The sequence below is a fragment of the Aquarana catesbeiana genome, linkage group LG01, assembly GCF_042186555.1.
Source record: "Aquarana catesbeiana isolate 2022-GZ linkage group LG01, ASM4218655v1, whole genome shotgun sequence".
NCBI classification, from domain to species: domain Eukaryota; kingdom Metazoa; phylum Chordata; class Amphibia; order Anura; family Ranidae; genus Aquarana; species Aquarana catesbeiana.
The window spans coordinates 826,842,065-826,866,444 of record NC_133324.1 but is presented as its reverse complement, the minus strand read 5'-3'; the positions used below and the strand labels follow the sequence as shown (position 1 = coordinate 826,866,444).

General features: G+C 41.9%; 1 protein-coding gene across 1 annotated transcript in view; it reads right to left on the bottom strand.

Annotated features, from left to right (window-relative positions):
• Positions 1-2,207: 2,207 nt before the first annotated feature.
• The window catches only part of CORIN (corin, serine peptidase), a 365,126-nt gene continuing 342,953 nt past the window's right edge, over positions 2,208-24,380 (bottom strand). The window contains exons 20-22 of the mRNA XM_073608485.1: positions 12,068-12,339; positions 5,335-5,462; positions 2,208-2,833 (exon numbers count right to left, since the gene is read on the bottom strand). Of these exons, the coding sequence (XP_073464586.1) occupies positions 2,651-2,833; positions 5,335-5,462; positions 12,068-12,339 (583 nt within the window). The 3' untranslated portion in view covers positions 2,208-2,650. The remainder of the gene's footprint in view (positions 2,834-5,334; positions 5,463-12,067; positions 12,340-24,380) is intronic.

The following is a 24,380-nucleotide window of genomic DNA, read 5'->3' as shown; positions in this document are numbered from 1 at the left end:
AAGAGATGTCATTTGTAAACTACATAGATATTCAGTGAAAGAAGGCATCTTGAAAGTAGCCCGTAATAAATCCATAGTTGATTTTGAAGGTGCACAAATAGCCTTGTTTCCAGATTTATCATATAGAACTCTTATGCAACGCAGAATGATTAAACCCTTGCTGGAAGGTCTACAAGCAGCTGATGTTAAATATCGCTGGGGATACCCCTTTAAGGTTGTAGCAACCCGGAATGGGAAAACAGCAACACTTAAAACGAAAGATGATTTGCAACACTTCACAAAGATGCTGGAGCTCCCCCTGGTGGTCTTTCTGGATTGGAGATTGAATAACTACAAGCCATCACTACAACGACGGCAACAAGTGCCAGTTAAAGGTCGACGGACAATTGATGTTGATGTGGATAAGACGTGACTAGAATCTGGTCATAGAAACATATGCCTGAGTAATGGTGTAAAGTGAAAAAGGCTAAGAGGAAAGGAGCAGATTGCCTGGAGTTGAATGGAGGGGGGAGGGGGGGGATTGTTTCCCTCTGTCTTCAGTGGAGAGACTGGCATGAACTGCATCATATGAAGGCAGAGAGGTTTTTTTTTTTGTTTTTTTTTTGCAAAAGCACTTCGTGGCAGGGTCGGTCCCTTGTATGCCTCTTTTTCCATATAATCAATGGTTTCATGCACCTTCACCCATTCCTAGGGCTAGAGGAGTTATAATAGCTATACACAAACAATGTCCCTGAGTAACCACAGAAATACGAGTAGATCCCGAGGGCTGTTTTCTTTTTGTTAAAGGAAAGATCCAGGGCCAGTGTTATACCCTAGCTACTATATATGCCCCCAATAGCCATACCGTTAAATTTCTAATCTAAAACTTTGGATATCTTGGGGAAGTTTCAAGAAGGTCTATTGGTTATGGGAGGGGATTTTAACATTACCTTGGACCCTAGTTTAGACACCTCTTCGGGCGTTAAGATATTTTAAACAGCGCCTACGCTCTCTGCATTTGGTGGACAGTTGGAGGGTGCTGCATGAGCGGGACAGGGATTTCAGTTATTACCGTAAAATACACAATGTATTTTCAAAGATCAGTATGTTGATCAATCAATGTTATCTGAATTATGTAAATTCATCAACTATTGAGTCAATTGCTGTGTCAGACCATGCTCCAATAAGTTTAACGATATGTCCAGCATCGATTGGGAGCCTGGAAAGAACATGGCAATTGAATGAATCTATTTTGGATGATAAACAGAATGTGGAATGCTTGTCTTGCACATTAGCCCTATGCTTTGAGACCAATATATCAGTGGTATGGAAAGCCAACAAGGCGGTCATCAGAGGGGAGTTAATTTCAATGGGTTCGCATATTAAAAAAGAGAGACAGAGGGAAATTCTATGCATTAAGATATAAAAAGCCTTCTGTGTGCAGCAGTCCCCCTAACACTTACTTGAGGTCCTGCTCTGTCCAGCGATGTCCAAGAGTGTCTCAGCCGTCCAAGATACTCCTTCCTGATTGGCTGAGGCACAGCAGCACGGCCATTGGCTCCCGCTGCTGTCAATCAAAGTCAGCTAGCCAATCAGGGGACATAGGGGGCAGGGCCTGGGCTTTGTGTCTGAATGGACACAGGGAACTGTGACTCAGCTCAGCATAGCAAGCTGCTTGCTGTGAGGGCACTGAACAGAAGGGAGGGGCCAGGATCACAGTAGAGGGACCCTAAAAGAGGAGGATGCAGTCTGCCCTGTGCAAAGCCACTGCACAGAGCAGGTAAGTATAACATGTTTGCTATTTTTATAGGAAAAAAAACAAGACTTTACAATCACTTTAAGGTGGAAGTGTAAGCAAACTTTTAAATTTATAACTTTAAATTTATAAATGTGAACGGTCTTACCTGCAAAAAATGACTAACCAAGACCTCCTTATTGAGCAGCACAGCCAGGTTCTAACCACACACTCTCTACTGCAGTTAAATAATTGGGTAGTGAACAACACCCTGATCTAATGTACTTTGCCTTCCTATCAGCCAGCTTTCCGGTGTTGTGAACTATGACCGGCTTACAGGGCTCCCAGTTCATCTCCCAAAATGTTCTTTGGTTGCAACAGTCAGCTTAAATCAGACTATTTTAGATCTGCCTATATTTCTGTCTTCAATCAACTTTCCCCATGTCATAATTTGCCATCCAATCTTTTGTACAAAAAATAAGTTTTTAATGGTAAATGTGGATGTAGACATAAATGACAAACATCAGAATGACACTTTATATCTTGGCTATGCAAAACATTTGGCCAACACTTGTAATTAAAGAAGGATATTTAATATGTGCAGCAGCTTAAAACGAATTTAATTCTATTTGAAAATAAAGAGAGGGACTGCCCTCACACGTTCTCCCCTACCCAACCCTGTGAATGACCGCAAAATACACTTCCTGAAGTCCTGTGTCATTTAGGAATGCTCACACAGTGGAACAGAACTGTGACCAAATATGTACAAAAAGTTCCAAAATTTGACTAAAATATCTAATATTGAAACCAAAAATATATAGAATTTCATAGATACACACAACAAATATTTGCACATTTAAAACCTCCATGGAGGCTAAGGCGTGTTTCTGAACAGTCTTTGTAAAGTGTAGATTTTCCTTCATAACATCAGTTTATTCAGTCAGTCAAAAAGCTGTGAATGTATATCTGTCTTTCAATCCAATCCACAAAGTGTGACACGTTACTGTAGACCCCGGGTCCAAGAACTTTGGAAAAACACACTGATCCCCAAGAAGTGAGACCGAACAATGTCCATTGTCCTGGTGTCTGCTCACAGACCAGAGGACCTCCACTGTCTCCCTGTCAGAGAATAAGGATGTGTTAAAGGCACAGTTACGACATATATTCTATAAAAAAAATGCAAACCGCAAAGATAAAGTACAAAGTGCAATAACCATTGGCAACTGGGTGGTCTGCAATTTGATGAAGACCTACTGGTGATAGATGAATTCATATTGATTGCAACGGTTTATTTAACCACTTGCCGCAAAATCACGTACCTGTACGTCATTCTGCTTCAAGTGCAGCTGCAGGCATCACCTTGGTACTGTCTTTTAGAGCCAACGGTTGGCTTTCTTGTGATGACAACCAATGCGGCTAAGCAGCCGCTCAATCGTTATCACAAGCAGCGGGAGGGGACAACCCCCCTCCCACCACTCTGCCTGGGCTCTCTCGTCCCACCGGGGGGGACCCGAGCAACCAGCCTACACGTCTGTCGGCTGGCGGGAGACCCAAACAAAACCGGAATCAGCTTTGATTAGGTCTCGGATCTAGAAACATGGAAGCGACATAACAACGTCACTTCCAGTTTACTAGAGTGTTAAAAGCGCCAGATTTTTAAAACAAATTCAGTATTCAAAATGGCCAAACTTGCCGTTTCGAATGCCTTTAAGTGCCAAGATGGAATCCCTCCAAAAAAATACCTGATCCGTGACTATTACTGTCACAAGGGATGTTTACATTTCTTTGTGACGACAAAAAAAGTGATAAAAAAAATGTAAAGAGACAATGTAAAAATAATCAATAAGATAAAAAAAAAAACATTTTTAACCACTTGTCTACCAGGCCAATCTTTTTTTGCTAGAAAATTACATAAAACCCCCAAACATTATATAGTTTTTTTTTTTTTTAGCAGAGACCCTAGAGAATAAAATGGCAGTCGTTGCAACTGTTTATCTCACACGGTATTTTTTGCGCAGCAATTTTTCAAATGCGTTTTTTTTTTTTTTTTTTGGTTTTATGCTTTAAAAAAAAAATCAACAGTACAGTTAACCCAATTTTTTTGCATAATGTGAAAGCTGATGTTGCTCTCGCTCTAACGTTCGCGGCGATACCTCACGTGTGATTTGAACACCGTTTACATACGTGGGTGCAACTTACATATGCGTTCGCTTCTGCGTGCGAGCACACGGGGACAGGGGCACTTTTAGTTTTTTACTTTTTTTATTCTTAACGTTACTTTTATTTTTCTAGTTTGACACTTTTTTTTATCACTTTTATTCCTATTACAAGGAATGTAAACATCCCTTGTAATAGGAATAAGCATGACAGGTCCTCTTTACAGTGAGATATGGGGTCAATAAGTCCCCACATCTCACCTCTAGGCTGGGAAGCCTGAAATAAAAAAAATTATCTGTTTCCCAGCCCAGGCAGCGCCATCTTTTCAAATGCAGAGGCCGGGTGCCATCTATAACAACAGTATTGTTTTTGCTACTTCAGCTAGCTTTCTGACTGATCATTGGCCTTTAAAGCCCACTGAAAGTCTACAAACAATAAGGATTTAATTTCTTTATTATGACAGCCTTTTATGATTTCCATTATGATGCACAATTTACTCACGAATGTCCAAAGACTTCTATTTAAAAAAAAAAACTGAATTCATTTAACATGACCTTGAACTCTGCCCATGCAGTAAAGGCAGGGGAGCTTGTAGAAGGTTGCATCTTACCAACGCTTAGATGTGTTGGCTTCATTAGTTTTCTTTTTTAAACTTCCTTTCCAGTGACGGCCCATCACCCCCCTAATCCATGCATCCGGCCTCTAATCTACTTGCAGGGCGCCGGACGCATGAATTTCAACAGGATGTTTTTTTTGACGCACGTGATTAGAGCCTGAGGCTTTTAATTGGCTTCTAAAAAAGGGTTGCCTCAGGGCACAGACCACTGCGCCCTGAGCCCACCCAATTGTGTGACAATAGCGAATTATTATTCGCTATGGTCTTCCTGATTCACTTCCCGGCCAATCGGGAAGGAGAGTCTTAGGACTCTCGGCGTCCAGGAGGAGAAGCAACAGCCCCTGAGCGAGGAGCAAGATCCTTGTCATCTGCCTCCTAAGGTCCTCTGGAGGCCTCTCTCCGTCTATCTCCCTTGGGTGGAGTTGATCGCCACCTTCACGTCCGTCTCCCGTGGATGGTAGGGGTGGTTTGGGGAATCGCTGTCTTCTCATCTGTCTCCTGGGGGGGGGGGGTGCAGGGATCATGGCCTTCTCTGTATCCTGTAGGGGGGGATTTGGGCGTTTGTTTGCCGCCCCCCCCCCCCCCCCCCCTCAAAATATTGAGCACCAGCCGCCACTGTTCCTTTCTTTTTTTTTTTCACCTAGTTATCTGGCCAATAAGTCTGCTGGTTTTCAAAAGAACATTCTCTCCTGCAGATGTATCAGTTGAGCATACATAAGTTTGCTTACATGCACCATGTCCTTCAATAAAAGGACAGGGTTCTGTAAAGGCCTTCAGTCTTGGCCAGCAGATAGATGTGGAGTGCAAACAGTATGTGGGGAAATAAGATCATCCAACAGTAACTTACCATACAGGAGTCTACTGTACCAGACTCATAACCCGCGCACAGCATTCTGGATGTTATTGTGTCAAAATAGGATTGGCAGCGCTCTAAGGATATGATACGAACTTCTCCTTCCTGCAGTTTAAATGGCACTGGGGGAAAGCAAAAACATTACAAGAAAAAGGTGAGATAATGTCTAACTACAAGAAACAAGAATATTGCTAATATACGGCATGTTTTCCACTGTATTCTGTATATTGGTGAAAGAGGACAAATTGAGGCTTCCATTGAGTCTCCATCAGAAACCTGGGTAACAGGGTGACAATGCAGGGTCACAATTGAAAGGTGGGGACAGAGCAGGGTACCTCTATAACCGGATTCTTTATGGTAGAATTACCAGGTGATATTTTAATGAAAGCTGCATATTTAAAAATATTGAAAATTACTTTTGAAATTACTTGAACATGTTAAGGCTGGGTTCACACTGCAGTACACTCCAGTTCACGGAGTCCGGTGTGTCCCCATTCTCTGTTTCAGGTCCGATTTCAGCCTGAATTTTTGTCTGAATTCAAACCTGAAACGGACCAAAAGACGCACAGGGCCCCTGTGCAATTCACCCCAGAGCCACTGCGGAGATGTGTGAACTGCCTCCATAGAGAGTCGGTCACAATCTCCCGCTATGCAAATTGGAGAAACCCACATTCAATTCGCACTAGTGGGAAACCAACCTAAAGCTTTTTTCAGATTATGATGATTGAGGATTTCTTATATTGTACCTTGTATTTAAGTAAAACCCAAGCATTATAGTCTCTTTAACATGTAAGTGCAAATTTAAATTTGTTCTTTAAATCTTTTTAAATATGCAGCTTTCAATAAAATAATGCTGGTGATAAAGGTTGCTCTTTGGGAAGCAAGGGGTTCAGCCCTGCTCAAGTATTTGGGGAGTTAATGTACTGAATGTAAGCTTTTGGGCCTGAGATTGGTAGTACAGTATTGTACTGTCTGTTATTAATTAATGCAGAAAGTTTGGAGGTTTAATAATACCCTTTATTGGCTAAATTAAATTTTAAAAGATAAAAACTTTCAGGAAATGCATCTGGACCCCACATCTTTATATACAGTCATAAGGAGGAGCAATAAAATATAAATATTAAAAAATACATTTTGTTTACACACTTGAGTAGTAACAACTACTGTGATTCACACTTGTGCAGGTTGCAGTTTGCATTTTTCAATGCACATCTTTAAACCATTGAAGCCTATGGAACAAAAAAACAAAAAAAAAAAACCTGGCCCTTTCCATAAAATGCACAGATGAGAACTACATCCATAGGAAACCATGTTAAATGGACTGTAGTGTACTAAAGGCTCTATCCATCAGCACTGACACTTATCCTAAATTCCAACAAACTTGGAAATATTGGCTTCCATTGCTTCCCAAATAAAGACTCAGGTTATACCTTGTAGGCGCTCCATCTTCTCTGATATTCATTTGCTTTCTTTTTTTTACATTGGTTCTCTGTTACATAGATCAGTGTTTCTCAACTCCAGTCCTCAAGTACCGCCAACAGGTCATGTTTTCAGGGTTTCCATTATTTTGCACAGGTGATTTGATCAGTTTCACTGCCTTAGTAATTCCCACTGCCGTTTCATCTGAGGGAAATCCTGAAGCTAGCATGTTTTCAAATTTTTCGCCAACAAATGTGTGTTGTCGGATTTTCCGATCGTGTGTACACAAGTCCATCGGACAAAAGTCCAAAGTACAAACACCCATGCTCAGTTGTAAACTAGCGTTTGTAATGGAGAATTAACATTCGTGACATGGCAGATTATGAAATCCCCAAATGCAGCGCACATTCTCTTCTTCTTTAATGGGATAATAATGAAGCTGCTTTGCTGGTGATACTGATGGAGTTATTGCAAACAAATTTTCAAAGGCTTTTTTTTTTCTAGTGATATCAAGAATAATATTATTATGTTTTTTTTTTTTTTAATTTGTGCAAGTTACCACAGCATCATTATCCCGTAGTTTATAAGATCAAAGATACAACTATGTTGGTGTTCCTTGTCAATTTTACATTGTATTTTTTTTAAATGTAACTGCCTACTCCCAAACTGTCATTTGAAGTAAAACACATAGCCAAGTATTATTCTACACAATTTTTTTATTGTGCATTAAAAAAAAAATTAGACATGCTATCTGCCAATAGAACTTAACCAAAAAGTGCATCCTATGCATCCAAAAATATAGAAAATACACCAAATCAAATCATTATTCGACCAAAAAAATAATGTCAAAGCAATAACTCCAATAACAAATAACACATTATCTCCTCTGATTCAGCAACATGTCTGATTTATGAACGGCCGCTCAGAAACAAACTGAAAAGCGCTAAATGAAAAACGCAAAAAGAAAAAGCACGAATCAACACTCGCCAAACTTCTACGAACATGAAATTAGCAGAAGGAGCCCAAATTTTTCTCTGCTGATTTAACTACCAACTACCAATAAATTGTAGCAAAATAAAGGCCGTGCAAAGAAATCAATACAAAGGATGCAATAAAACTTAAAGCATTTCTAAATGTATTTTTTTTTTCATTAAAATAATAAACAGGTTATACTCACCTGCTTTGTACAGTGAAATTGCACAGGGCGGCCTCCTTTCTCTTCTTCTTCTTGGTTCCCCTGCCTGTACTGTTCACTCCTCCTCTTATGTGTCTGCCCCCATAGCTAGCTGCTTGCTAAGGGGGCAGATGTGCAGGCTCACTCCCGAGCTGGGCTGTGTGTGTCCATAGACACACACAGGGCATCTTGGCCCCACCCCCTCTGATCACAGGATTTGCAGGACAGCAGCAGGAGCCAATGGCTCCTGCATGAACATCTTTTGAGAAGAGAAAGAGAGAGGACCCGCAGATGGGAACAGCACTGGATTGATACAGGACTCAGGTAGGTTTGGGGGGAATGGAGCACAGCAAGTTACAAAACATTTTTTACCTTAATGCAGGGAGGGCATTAAGGTAAAAAAAAAACGTTTTAGCTTTAGAATCACTTAAAAAAAAATGATGTTACCTTCAAGAAAGTTATTTTCAGTTTTTAGCAAACATCAGAAATACATTAAATTGAAATAAAAAATGGCATTGTATATCATTACTTCCTGCTGTAAAATAGTCTAAAAAAGCATAGCAGACTGCAGTGCAGTTGTGGTACACTTGATGAAAGCTACATCAGTAGAGAGAACATAATATTTCCCCTGCTCAGCATTTGATTCTAATTTCCTAGAATGTCTGTTAGCAATTGTCCTGTCCTATACATTAAGTTCTTCATTGATAAAGCAATACGTTACCACCAGCACACCATGGTAGAAAAATAGAGAGGGTAATTCTTGCTGATCTTGTGCAGTCTCCTTGCACCCATTTGCAGGCTACATGCATGCACTTCAGCAATGGACACATGTCATTTCTCAGGGTGAGTTGCCAGGTGGACTACAGTTGACCATTATATGCAATGTTCGTCGACATGGCTACTTATAGTCTCCATTGGTAGAGGGTGAGACATCTTGCAAGAACAATTGACAGACAGGGGCAGAGTTTTGTCACCTTATAACAACACTCTGTGGCAGAATAGCCCCATTATTATTCTAATGAAATTACATTAAAGTGGCTATAAACTTCTGAAATGAAAAAGGAACACAGCATATCTCTCTATGGTGTGTACTTGCCTCAATCCAAAGCACTTAGTGTGGTTCCTATCTGCTCTCTCCTCTCTCTATCTCCATTAGTCACTTCTATGCCAGTGGTCTCCAAACTGCAGCCCGGGGGCCGGATGTGGCCCTTTGCTTGCCTTTATATGGCCCTTGGGACAATGTTTGATCCACCGACACAAACAATGGTGCACAAATATTCAGAATTACACGAACAATGAAGCACAGATCCTCCCAATGACAGCAACAATGAAGCCCAATGACACCAGTGATGGGGCACAATTCCTTCTAATGACACCAACAATGGGGCATAATTCCTTCCAATGACACTAATGATGGAGCACAATTCTTCCCAGTGACACCAACAATGGGGTCCAATGACAATGATAGGACATGATTCTTTTCATTGACACCAATGATAGGACATGGTTCTTTCTAATGACACCAACAATGGGGCACAATACCTCCCAATGACACCAACAATGGGGCACATTTCCTCCCAGTGAACCAACAATGGGGCACATTTCCACCCAGTGACACCAACAATGGGGCACGATTCTTTCCAATGACACCAATGATGGGGCACAATTACTCACAGATACTGAAGATGGGAACTGACTCTCACTGATGACAGGTCATTTTCTACTCCTGCTGGCCACAGTCCGGCCCTTCTAAAGTTGGAAGGACAGTAAACTGGCCCTTTTGTTTAGAAAGTTTGGAGACCCCTGGTCTATGCCAACTCCACAGAGTCTAGCAGATGGCTCTGCACCCCCCCCCCCCAGCACAAAGCAGGTGACTAATAGCCTCAGCTGTGCATGTTTCAATATGAGGTTGTGTAGAGTTAATGTGTCCATTCCCTCGACTCAGGTCTCAAGTTACACTCAGCTCCCACTCTATGCGGTGCAGTGTGTGACATCAGATCCCCGCCCCCTGACCTCTAAAGCTCAGAAATGCTGCATAAAATCTGTGCTTTAGGAGGCTATAGAGGAGAGAGGGCTGCAGATATACGGGTACAGTTTACAAGGCTAATCACTTCACTGGGTATATGTAAAGGGCTGACAACTACTTTACCATATTAAAGCGGAAGTAAACCCATCGATGTAACAGTTTAAAAAAATACTTACATTGCCGGCAATGCTAAGTGACACATTGGTTGTGCTCTGAACCAAACTGTCAAACCATCCAATGGCTGGTGCCATGACAGATCACATGTGCAGCATCATGGCAGTTGAAGATTAAACAGAGGCCAATATGGCAGCTTCCTTGGCTAAAAATGATCGAAGGGTTTACTTCCACTTTAAGCCTAGGTTTACATTAGAGCGATTTGTAATGCGATTTGAGAGATCAAATCGCATGACAAGTCGCAGCCTATTGGAGGCAATGGCACTGTTCCAATTGGTGCGACACCGATTTTGAGGCTCTGCACCAATTTGCAAAAGTAGTTCCTGCACTACTTTTGCCGATTTCAGGTGCAACTTCAATAGACATCTGTGCATGAAGCCACACAGATGTCTATCAAGTAGCACCTGAAATCGCGCTGACCTTGCTACTTTGAAATCGCGTTACTTCAAGTGAAGTTGTGCGATTTCAAAGTAGCATCAATGTGAACCAGGGCTTTGTCTTATAATAAAGGTTTCAGTGTTTGGGTTCACATGACCAATTCAGTAAAATCACTTTGAAGTGAGACATCAGAAAGTCCGATCTGTATATTTAAAAGCTGGTTAACTAAATTCTTTATATAAGTGGGCATTAAAAAGGATAGCAGTTCCTCTCTTAGCAATGTTCCCAGATACGGTGTAAATGATCTACTGTAAGTAATGGGAGGTTCCCTGCATCTAATACAAACGCAGATGTTGAAATGATCGTGTTAAGGTACAAAAAAACCTAGATCAAGGTAGATTGCCTTATTTTTGTAGATCATGTTAGAAGGCCTGTTACTCAACATACATCTGTTTATGATAATCCGAGGAGTGGAAAGACATGAAAGAAAATGCTTAGATGCATTTAATCACATTTAATTGTATATTGTCTTCTTATATATGTTTATAAATGGACCATCTCAGACTTACTTTTTACCTGCTATAGTGATCAGTAAAACCTGCCAAAGATACTTTTCTTTTTTCTCAATCTGTAACTGTAATGTTTTCATGAAGACAGACAAGGAAGTGGTAGAACCCAGCATGTTAACAAAACTACAAGAAAATTGCTGACTTTTTATAGTTAAAGTTAATTTTTTTCAATTCCTGTAAAACCATTGCAGCCAAAATAGCCAAAGATGCATATCCTGTAAACTCGTTCCAAGTCCTTTCCAAGTTGTTTCCCCCTCTTTCCAAGAACTAAACACTTCTATCTGGGCTGCTTCCCAGTTCCATTTCGTACCAGTGGCGGCCTGTCCATAAGGGGCGCAAGGGCACCACCCCCCTAATCCATGCGCCCGGCCCCTAATTTACATGCACGATCCTGGACGAATGTATTTCAATGGAGGTTCCACTTCCTGTTCGGCTGGGAGAAGCCCTGGCTCTTCCTGGATCCTCCTGGATCGAGGAGCAGCAGCCCTCCATGTCATCTTCCTCCTCACGGTAAGGCATCTAAACCCCCGCCTTCCCATCCGCCTCCTGTATTGAGCACCAACTGCTTCTGTTCCGTACTCCATTTATTTTTTCAGGTATTTATAAAGCGCCAACAATTGATGCAGAACTTTAACCAAGGTCCTTATCGCACATGCATACATACACGCACTAGGGCCAATTGAGACAGGAGCCAGATAACTTGCCCGCATGTCTTTGGAGTGTAGGAGGAAACTGGAGTACCCGGAGGAAACCTTTACAAGCACTGGTAAAACATGCAAACTCCATGCAGGCGGTGATGTGGTTGGAATTTAACTGATAGCCCCTCTTTCTGTTATACTAATGATGAGGTCCATAGAAAAATACGAAGACACCTCAAAGGCAACTAGGATCAAAAACTTTGACTTTGCTTCTGTTGACATTGCTATTTTTTTTCAGTAATACAACACAAAGCCATACATTTCATAATACCATTGTACCAGTACTTACTTTTGTTTCCCATATGTCCCCATCCTGTAATATAACAGTATGTGTCTGGTTCCACCAGCTGGCCCTTGGAAGGTAAGCACACAGGCCTTACATAGCTGGTCTCCTCAATGTCTTCATTTAACTGTACTATGCTGATGTCATAGTCTACCACAGCTCTGTTGTAGCGCGGATGAAGGATTATTGTCTTGACCATACGTGTCTGCATGAAATCAGATGGATGATCCAAGTTGTTTATACCGAATACAACTTTCCATACAGCAGCATGTTCCCGCCTGAGGAAAGATTACATGTCACATTCTTCTGAACATTATTCTTATATGAAAGCTCCACCAAAAGGTGTACAAAATCATACTTAAAGTGGTTGTAAACCCTTATATATAACCAATGACGTGACTGACCTCGCAGCGATGAAACAAACCCTCCTACATAAGTTTTACCTGATTATCTGCAGTCTTCTCTTCTGTACATCCGTTCAAAGTGCAGAATTTATAAAGCTTGTCTGAGAGTTCAGAAAAAGTGGGCAGAGAGCAGGAGTTATATTCACTAAGGATAATTCTAAGAGCTGATTGGAGGGAAGTGACTCCCCCCTTCCACACAGCTTACAGCTTTTCTTAGGCCCCTTTCACACTGGGGCGTGGGCGTTGTCGGCGGTAAAGCGCCGCTATTGTAAGTGGCGCTTTACCGTCGGTATTCGGCCGCTAGCGGGGGCAGTTTTACCCCCCTGCTAGCTGCTCGAGAAAGGGTTAAAACCACCGCAAAGCGCCTCTGCGGAGGCGCTTTGCCGGCGGTATAGCCGCGCTGTCCCATTGATTTCAATGGGCAGGAGCGGTGAAGGAGCGGTATACACTCCGCTCCTTCACCGCTCCGAAAATGCTGCTAGCAGGACTTTTTTTCCCGTCCTGCTAGCGCACCGCTCCAGTGTGGAAGCCCTCAGGGCTTTCACACTGGAATTAAAGCAGCGGCACTTTCGGGTCGGTTTGCAGGCGCTATTATTAGCGCAATAGCGCCTGCAAACCGCCCCAGTGTGAAAGGACCCTTAGTGGCAGGAAAACTTGTCAGAAGTGACTCATGCTGATAGCAATGGATAGAAGCAGCAGACAGAAATGACACTTAGTGCTCTTCATTGAGACAAGGCCACACTATGGAGGGATATGCTTTGTTCATATTTCACATCTGAGGATTACAACCACTTTAATTCAAAACTCTCACATTGATAACATAAATATGTGACTTTCATGCGACTTTTGAGAATTTACATTGCAGTCTATGGTGCTCAAGTCGCATGAAAGCTGCATCAAAGTAGTGGAGGAACCTTTTAAAGTTGCTGCAACTTTGAGTCACATAGATTTGAATGGCTTCCATTGAAATACATGGGCTGCGACTTGTCATGCAACTTTATGCGTCCAACGTCACATGACAAGTCGCACAAGTGTGACTGGAGCCTTAAATCCCACTTCATTACAAAATGATTGGTCTCTACTAAGGCTATACTGATAAAAAGCCAATTAAAGCGGTAGTAAACCTCATAAAAAAAAAAAATTGACACCGGGCATTTAAAGTCAAAATGTGCTAGGATGCATCACTTCCTAGTATATTATGACAGGCTTACCTAAAAACGAATCCCTCCAGTGGCATGCTGTCACCACTGAAGGCGCTTCGATTTTCACCAGATCTTCTTTCCAGGTTCGCAAGCTTTGGTGATTTAAATGGCTGATAATGTCAATCCCGTGCATGCACACGGGAGTCTCTGTTTACAGCATGGCTCTGAAGGAACAACATGGGTATTCTCCTCCTTCAGAATGCATGCGCCAGGGGCATCACCGGCTGCATCTAAAGTAAATATCTCATAAACGGTGCTCTCCATACACAGCTCACCCCTAAACTCTGCACTCTGTACATAACTCACCCCTCAATCCTGCACACCGTACACCGCTCACCCCTCAATCCTGCACTCTGTACATAACTCACCCCTCAATCCTGCACACCGTACACAGCTCACCCCTCAATCCTGCACTCCGTACATAGCTCACCCCTCAGTCCTGCACTCCATACATAGCTCACCCCTCAATCCTGCACACCGTACACAGCTCACCCCTCAATCCTGCACTCCGTTCATAGCTCACCCATCAGTCCTGCACTCTGTACATAGCTCACCCCTCAATCCTGCACCTTGTACATAGCTCAACCCTCAATCCTGCACCTTGTACAAATCTCACCTCTCAATCCTGCACCTTGTACACAGCTCACCCCTAAACCCTGCACTCTATACACAGCTCACCCCTAAACCCTGCACTCCATACACAGCTCCCCCCTAAATACTGCACTCCGTACATAGCTCACCCCTCAATCCTGCGCTTTGTACATAGCTCACCCCTCAATCCTGCACTCCGTACATAGCTCTCCCCTCAATCCCACACTCTATACATAGCTATCCCCTTAACTCTGCACTCTGTACGTAGCTCACCCCTCCACATTGCTCTACTGCAGGTGGCATAACTAGTCATTTATTTCTGGCAGCCTGTTCTCAGGGATACTGTTCCTATTGGGCTCTGTTTCTAGCTGCACTAAGTTAACCTTCATAGCTGTGCTCTGCTCTGCTCATTGCTAATAGCAAGTCTAATGCCCCGTACACACGGTCGGACTTTGTTCGGACATTCCGACAACAAAATCCTAAGATTTTTTCCGACGGATGTTGGCTCAAACTTGTCTTGCATACACACGGTCACACAAAGTTGTCGGAAAATCCGATCGTTCTGAACGCGGTGACGTAAAACACGTACGTCGGGACTATAAACGGGGCAGTGGCCAATAGCTTTCATCTCTCTATTTATTCTGAGCATGCCTGGCACTTTGTCCGTCGGATTTGTGTACACACGATCGGAAATTCCGACAACGGATTTTGTTGTCGGAAAATTTTATCTCCTGCTCTCCAACTTTGTGTGTCGGAAAATCCGATGGAAAATGTCCGATGGAGCCCACACACGGTCGGAATTTCCGACAACACGCTCCGATTGGACATTTTCCATCGGAAAATCCGACCGTGTGTATGGAGCATAAGAGTTTTCTGTCTATTGACGGGTCCCCTCACCTCCCTAGTCCATGGTGTGCAGGCGGTGAGGAGATGATGTGCTGTACCCTTCAGCAACCAATCAGTGAGCTGCATTGATGTGCTGTGACCTCTAGCAACCAATAAGTAAGTGGTAATGATGCACAATAACCTCTAGCAACCAATCACTGAGCAGTAATCATGTGCATTAACCTGTAGCATCAAATGAGTGAGTGGTAAGCATGTAACCTCTAGCAACCAATTAGTGAGTGGTAAGCATATAACCTCTAGCAACCAATCATTGAGCAGTAAGGATGTGCAGTAACCTCTAGCAACCAATCGGTTAGCAGAAATGATGTGCTGTAACCTCTAGCAACTAATTGATGAGTCGTAATGTATGCTGTAACCTCTAGTATCCAGTCAATTGCTGCCTGACCTGATTTTGAGTCCAGCTGCTATTTATTGTATGTCTCAGAGGAAATGTTTGCCCCGGGTCAAATCAATATTAAGATGGCCCTGGCTGCTGGTCACATGTTCAAAATAAAAAACAAAACAGCCTTTGGGATACAGAGTAAAAATAAATAATTCATATCAATAAACTGTTTTAAATTTAATATGTTTTTAATATATATTTGAAATGAATTATTTATTATTTTTGGCAAAAAAATGGTGTGGCTAGATTTCTGCCAGACACAGGCTGTGTCACGCCCCTCCAGCCTGAATCTTAGAATAAGAGGGAGGTAAAACCACCATCAATCTACATGTATTATCCCACCCTCATTGGGGTTAGTGGGCATGAAGGAGGAGGGAGGGAGTGGGCTGTCATTTACCACTGTCTATAAGCCAACATGTGTCACTCTATAGTCACCTGGGCTGCTCAGATGTGATAGGGAGGAAATGCTCAGAATAGAAACTCACTGAATACTGAGCATGTGCAGAGCTGCCAACACTGCTCCGCAAAATCCTCAACTGCTGAGGTGACTTGGACAGAAGGGGGGAGATAGAGAATCGCAGGATCAAGCAGGTTTTTTGCAGAATACAGAAAACATATCTCATAGTGACTGAGTAAACAGCATGTAATACATCATTTATTGATAGCTTTCTATGATGTGGGTTTAGTGACACTTTAAAGCAAACTTGTCAAATAAAAGTCTAAAACTTGACTTTATCACTGCTTCCCTGTCATTTTAGAAACTACTATCCAAAAATCCCGATACTTCTTGGGGACAGCAAGTGACACAGCACTAGCCTTCCCAAACCGCTATTGCCAAGCCCCAGCAATTTATAGAGAGAATGTGATTGCAGTTTACTTTGCAAGGGTTTATGGCGGGACCTGGAGTGGTGGGGGAGGGCAGTAAAGGTTAGTATAGGCAGTAGAGAGTGCCTATGACAGAGGGCAAGTTTAGGTTGCAAATTATTTATCATGACAGGTTTTTTTTTAACAGAAGATTTTACTGAACAAATCAGCATTACAATACAATAAATTAGTACAGTCAATGCGATGAGAAAAGTGACAACAGGATCTGCCTTCAATCAAAAGCCACTATTTAGCAGACATGTCAGCCATGCAAAGTCAGAAATTACACCCAGCAATACTTCTTATGGCATTAAAGCGTAATAACATCTTCAGGTGGAATAAAGTAGGCAACCAATATGCAGTCAAACCTAGTAGGGATGGCGGGGGGGGGGGGGAGGATGGGGGAAGGGGGAGGGGGGAGGGGACCGAGGTAAGGGGTAGGAAGGGGATGAGGGGGGGGGGGGGGGCCGAGCATCAGAGAAATGACCATGAGATGTAGGATGTCCTCTAAAATGTTTCACTTCTTGGTTATGGGGATGGGGGTTCAGAATCCCCGGAGGCATCAACCCAAGAGGACCAGATTTTATCAAACTTTCCTGGGCATTGTCTACTTTCATATGTCAGTCTATAAAGAGGAAGTGCAATATTCACCGACCTTCTCCACGAGGCCAGAGTAGGAGGCTCCACTAGTTTCCATCGCAATAAGATTTCACGCCTGGCATAGTATAGTGCAAAGGTTAGACACAATTTACTATATCTGTCTCCCTCCACTTCCTCCAAATGACTAAGCAGTAGTATCTGAGGATCAACCGGCAAGTGTGAGCCTATGACCCTGCTCATTGTGGAGGCCACTGCTGACCAGAAGGGGTGAAGTTTGGGACAGGACCAGACCATGTGCCAGAAAGTACCCTCCTCCTGCCTACATCTCTGACAGTTGGGATCTCTTTGATGGTAAATGCGTGCCAGTCTCTGTGGGGTGAAATACGCTCTGTGTAGGAACTTAAATTGTATGAACCTATCTTTTGCAGCTATCATGGAGGGAATGTAGGAGATTAAACACTCCTTCCACTCCTCCTCGTTCAAAGAGGGAACATCGACCCTCCACTTTTCCCAGGTTTTGGATAATTTGGCATCATATTCCACTGTAAGGTAAAGATATAATGTTGAGAGGGGCTTCCCCATCACGCTGGAAGTCAAGAGCCGTTCAATGGAGTCCGGTTCCAGAATGAGGGGGGCAGGGAACTGAGCTTCAAAGGCGTGTTTCAGCTGCCAGTATCTAAATTGGAAGGAGAGCGGAATAGCGAAAGATTGCCTCAGGGCTTGGAAAGACATAAGTCTACCCTCTTTGACTATATGTTTTAATGTGAGAATTCCCTTTTTTGCCCAAAGCGAGGGATCCGGTATGCTGTAAAAGTGGGGGAGCATAGGGTTACCCCATAGGGGCATATGGGGTGAGATGAAATTGGGCTTCCTATATATTTTCCTAGCCTCCTGCCATACCTTCATGGTAGTTCGCATCGGTGTTGTCATGGTCAGGCTGGCTCTAAGTCCACGGAACGGGAGATTGCTCAGGGCCGCATAGGAACCCAAAATAGCTGCCTCCAGAGTGACCGCCGGATTCTGTATGGGCTGGGAAAACCACCACCGAATCATCGTGACAGGTTTACTTTAAAAAGATATCATACGTTTTTGGGCACGTAATATTTACCTTTTAGCATACTTAAAAGAAAACTTATATTAAAGTTTAACCACTTGACCTCTGGAAGATTTACCTCACTTCATGACCAGACCATTTTTTGCAATACGGCGCTGCGTTACTTTAACTGAGAATTTTGGGGGAAAAAAACAATATACAGTATTTCACAAAAGTGAGTACACCCCTCACATTTTTTGTAAATATTTTATTATAACTTTTCACGTGACAACACTGAAGAAATAAAACTTTGCTACAATATAAAGTAGTGAGTGTACAGCTTGTATAACAGTGTAAATTTGCTGTCCCCTCAAAATAACTCAACACACAGCCATTAATGTCTAAACCACTAGCAACAAAAGTGATCATGCTCTGCTTCAGTATATCACAGTACATGTTGGCATTCATGGTTCCCTCAATGAACTGTAGCTCCCCAGTGCTGGCAGCACTCATGCAGCCCCAGACCATGACGCTCCCACCACCATGCTTGACTGTAGGCAAGACACACTTGTCTTTGTACTCCTCACCTGGTTGCCGCCACACACGCTTGACACCATCTGAACCAAATACGTTTATCTTGGTCTCATCAGAGCACAGGACATGGTTCCAGTAATCCGTGTCCTTAGTCTGTTTGTCTTAAACAAACTGTTTGCAGGCTTTGTTGTGCATCATCTTTAGAAGAGGCTTCCTTCTGGGACGACAGCCATACAGACCAATTTGATGCAGTGTGCGGCGTATGGTCTGAGCACTGACAGGCTGACCCCCCCCACCCCTTCAACCTCTGCAGCAATGCTGGCAGCACTCATACGTCTTTTTCCCAAAGACAACCTCTGGATATGACGCTGAGCACGTGCGTTCTTTTAACAACCATGGCGAGGCCTGTTCTGAGTGGAACCTGTCCTGTTAAACCGCTGTATGGTCTTGGCCACTGTGCTGCAGCTCAGTTTCAGGGTCTTGGCAATCTTCTTATAGCCTAGGCCATCTTTATGTAGAGCAACAATTCTTTTTTTCAGATCCTCAGAGAGTTCTTTGCCATGAGGTGCCATGTTGAACATCCAGTGACCAGTATGAGAGAGTGAGAGTGATAAGACCAAATTTAACACACCTGCTCCCCATTCACACCTGATACCTTGTAACACTAACGAGTCACATGACACCAGGGAGGGAAAATTCCTAATTGGGCCCAACTTGGACATTTTCACTTAGGGGTGTACTCACTTTTGTTGCCAGCGGTTTAGACATTAATGGCTGTGTGTTGAGTTATTTTGAGGGGACAGCAAATTTACACTGTTATACAAGATGTACACTCACTACTTTACATTGTAGCAAAGTGTCATTTCTTCAGTGTTGTCACATGAAAAGGTATAATAAAATATTTACAAAAATGTGAGGGGTGTACTCACTTTTGTAAGATACTGTATATATATAGATATATATAGATATTTATATCTATATATATCTCTCTATATATATATATATATATATATAGAGAGATATATATATATATATATATATATATATATATATATATATATATATATATATAGATATATAGATATATATATCTATATATAGAGATATATATATATATATATATATCTCTATATATAGATATATATATATATCTCTATATATATATATATATAATATTTTTACTTTCTGCTATAAAATATATCCAATAAAAAAAGGTAATTTAAATTTCTTCCTAAATTTAGACCAATATGTATTCTGCTACATGTTTTTGGTAAAAAAAAAAAAAAAAATACCAATAAGCGTATATTGCATAGTTTACGCAAACATTATAGCGTTACACTATGGTATATATTTATGGATTTTAAATTATTATTATTTTTTTTAATACTTTATAGCGGGACTGCTATTTTGCGGCGGACTTTTACAAATACAACATCCTCCCTTCTCTCCAGATATGTCAGAATAAATAAAAGCCAGATCAAATAATTTTTTTGTTGCCCAAATTTTGAAGCTGATTCCCATGGGGGCACCAATGCAGGCTCCCAAGACCATTGACACAGACAGTGGGACTCGGCCCCACCCCTGTGCTCTTGTCACTGGAGCTGATTGACAGGAGTGGGAGCCAGGAGAGCCACAGCTCGCATGCACAGTTCTGGATCGCGGTGGGGCTCAGGCAAGTATAAGGCCCCTTTCACACGGGCGGACCGACTAGGTCCGCCTGTCAGTTTTTTAGGCGGACCTGAACGGACGCTCCATACAGGTCTATGGAGCGACGGATGTCAGCGGTGACATGTCTGCTGACATCCGACCCGCTCCAATCCCCTAAAGTGTGATGGAGGAAAACCCTACTTTTCCATCCGTCTGCGGATCGGTTTGGATCGGATGAAAATGGACTCTACAGTCCGTCTTCATCCGATCCCCCATAGAGGAGAGTGGCACTCTGACAGGTCGGTCCCTGCACAGTGTGCAGAGACAGACCTGTCATCTGCCTGCTCAGCGGGGATCGACGGAGCGACACGTCCGTGTGAAAGGGCCCTTAGGGGGGATAGGGAGGGAATCTATGACACAGTAGATTTTTTGCCTTAATGCACAGAATGCATTAACGTAAAAAAACTTGAGGCTTTAGAAACACTTAATATTTTGTTCCCCGATTTTCAACTTTAAGAGTGACATGACCACTCTTTAACAGTAAATAGCCCCTGCAATACTCACCAGACTGGCTTTTTCAACTACAGGCTGAAAGGGGAAAATGTCCCCCAGGTGCACAAATACAAAGCGCTTCCCAGCAGAACAAACTGCATAAAAGTAAGTGAAAACTATACCTATATGCTGAGGGCATCTCCTTCCCTTTTGCTGCAACTGGGTTGTGCATCTTCTCGCTAAACCTCACCTTCTTACATACTTTGTCACCCTGTTTCATCTACTATCCCTCCTCCCACTCTTCTTTCTTTACAAACTCACTTCCTCTTCTTCAGCTTCCTGGATAAAATCCATCCACATCTGTGGCTTTTTAAATTGCAATTAGTGTCTGTATATAAATAGTCAACTAGTTTGTTAGCTCTGATGTGGATGCACTGAGCAGGCTAGATATTAACCATGGGGAGCATAAAAGAACTGTCAAAAGACCTGCATAACAAGGCAATGGAACTTTATAAAGATGGAAATGTATATAAAAAGATATCAAAAGCTTTGACTATGCCAGTTAGTACTGTTCAATCACTTATTTAAAAAGTGGAAAATTTGGGGATCTCTTGATACCAAGCCAAGGTCAGGTAGACCAAGAAAAATTGCAGCCACAACCGCCAGAAGAATTGTTTGGGATACAAAGAAAAACTCGCAGGTAATCTCAGGAGAAATATAGTCTGCTCTGAAAAAAGATGGTGTGATTATTTCAAGGAGCACAAAATGGCGATACGTGAGCAAAAATTTGTTGCATGTTCGAGTTCCAAGAAAGAAGTCTTTACTGCGCTAATGCCACAAAAAAAAAAACAGCAACATCTTGACATGCCTCACAGCTTCTGGCACACTGTAATCTGGAGTGTCGAGACCAAAATAGAGCTTTATGGTCAGAACCATAAGTGCTATGTTTGTAGAGGAGTCATAATGGCCTATAGCGACAAGAATACCATCCCCACTGTGAAGCATGGTGGTAGCTCACTGACAATTTGGGAGTGTGTAAGCTTTAAAGGCATGGGGAAAATTATGAAAATTGATGGCAAGATGAATGCAGCATGTTATCAGAAAACAATAACCCTAAGCACAAGGTCAGCAGAAAAAGGTGAAGGTTGTCAAGTTGCTATCACAGTCTCCTGACCTTAATATCATTGAGCCACTCTGGGGAGATCTCAAACGTGCGGTTCATGCACGACAACCAAAGACTTTGCATGACCTGGAGGCATTTTGCCAAAACAAATGGGCAGCTATACCACCTGCAAGAATTCGGGGCCTCATAGAAAACTATTACAAAAGACTGCACGCTGTCATTGATGCTTAAGGGGATAATACACAAAATTAGGAACTGAGCTTATGCAGACTTTTAAACAAGGGTCATTTCATCTGTTTACTTGTTGCCATGGTTTGTTTTATGATTGTGCCATTATGTTATGACCTACAGTTGAATATGAACCCCAAAAGAAATAAATGTGTTTTGCCCGCTAACTCATGTTCTACTTTAAAAATGGTACATACTGTATATTACCAATTTTCCAAGGGTATGTAGACTTTTGAGCACAACTGTAATACATTTTTGTTTTTTGGGTAAATACAGCTTTAAATAATATACAAAATAGTTACCTTACTGATCCAAAGTATTTAGTGAATATGAATGGGATGGGTTCTCTTTATTTGATATATACAGTACTTTGCCTTTGCAAAGTCCTGCTCCTAGGAACATACAATTTACATTCTGTACATTCCAAGCAGTTTTATGGTTTAAAAATCAGCATGGCCTCATATTCTGCTTTATGGTGGTCATGTATCATACTGTGTAGCGCTATCTCTTTACAGAGCTTTAAGAACAAAATAAAAAGCTTCATAAATACACAGGCATAAAAAATCTATCAATGTCACAGATGGTAAACAGTATCCTTGTATTGGTCCCAGCTCTGTCGCTTAATGAAAACTTTATGACAAACTAGATTTTCCTAATGTCTTTTCATTTTCCCTGCCAAGCATTTTCCAAGACCATAGCTGGTAATATTTCGAAAGAACAGGACACTCCAGGGAAACTCTCTGCGTTATTACAAAAGAGAATGAGAAATTGTAGACTTGTGCCACTCCCCAAGGGCAGAAATCCTGAAGTCATTATCAACACACTTTAGAATTACTATCATATAAAACCTTACTCTTTTACAGATTGTTTTCCTACCAGGATTGTTGCCCTTGCACAGCTCCAATAACCATAAATAGCCCTTATTACTCAACATTAGTTCAAAGGGTTACTGTGCATTGTTCAATTTCTCTCACCGTATGACAAGTTATGTTCCTACTGCTTAATGCTTGTAATTGTGTTTTCTGCTAAATGCTAAAATGTGGATTACAATATAGAAATGCAGATTGAATTATAAATCGAAAGATAAAAAGACCAGAAAGAGTCTATGATATTATAGTTCAAATTTAGAGCAGGAAATATGTTTTAACCTTCAAAAGATTTCAATTAGGCTTGTGGAGGTAAGATCTTTCAACAATCACTCAACAAAACCATGTGACCAAAGTTGTTCAAGTCAGTAGGAACAGATTATTGTAATTTTAAAGTGCAGAGTGATTATTTAGAAAAAAACTACAAATATGGATATTGTAGTATCACTGCACAAACTATCTACCTCTATACATCTAGTATTTTACCATGCATGGTGGAAGCCTACAGTATGTGTTGTATTCTGAATTCTGCTTTAGTCCTCAAGACCTTTTACAGTGCATACTGTACTCCTCAATGACTCACTGGTGAGGCAATAAGAGTTGTTCCTGGACACATTGAGGACATCATGGTGCACCTGCCACTTTACTTCAATGACATTTTCAGTTAAAAAAAGAACATGAAATACCTAGTAACCTCTTTAACTGCATATGTACTTTATTTTTTAGGGAAAAAAAATTCCTAAAAAAAATATATACAGTGGGGACGGAAAGTATTCAGACCCCCCTAAATGTTTCACTCTTTGTTATATTGCAGCCATTTGCTAAAATCATTTAAATTCATTTTTTTTCCTCATTAATGTACACACACAGCACCCCATATTGACAGAAAAACACATAATTGTTGACATTTTTGCAGATTTATTAAAAAAGAAAAACTGAAATATCACATGGTCCTAAGTATTCAGACCCTTTGCTCAGTATTTAGTAGAAGCACCCTTTTGATCTAATACAGCCATGAGTCATTTTGGGAAAGATGCAACAAGTTTTTCACACCTGGATTTGGGGATCCTCTGCCATTCCTCCTTGCAGATCCTCTCCAGTTCTGTCAGGTTGGATGGTAAACGTTGGTGGACAGCCATTTTTCGGTCTTTCCAGAGATGCTCATTTGGGCTTAAGTCAGGGCTCTGGCTGGGCCATTCAAGAACAGTCACGGAGTTGTTGTGAAGACACTCCTTCGTTATTTTAGCTGTGTGCTTAGGGTCATTGTCTTGTTGGAAGGTAAACCTTCGGCCCAGTCTGAGGTCCTGAGCACTCTGGAGAAGGTTTTTGTCCAGGATATCCCTGTACTTGGCCGAATTCATCTTTCCCTCAATTGCAACCAGTTGTCCTGTCCCTGCAGCTGAAAAACACCCCCACAGCATGATGCTGCCACCACCATGCTTCACTG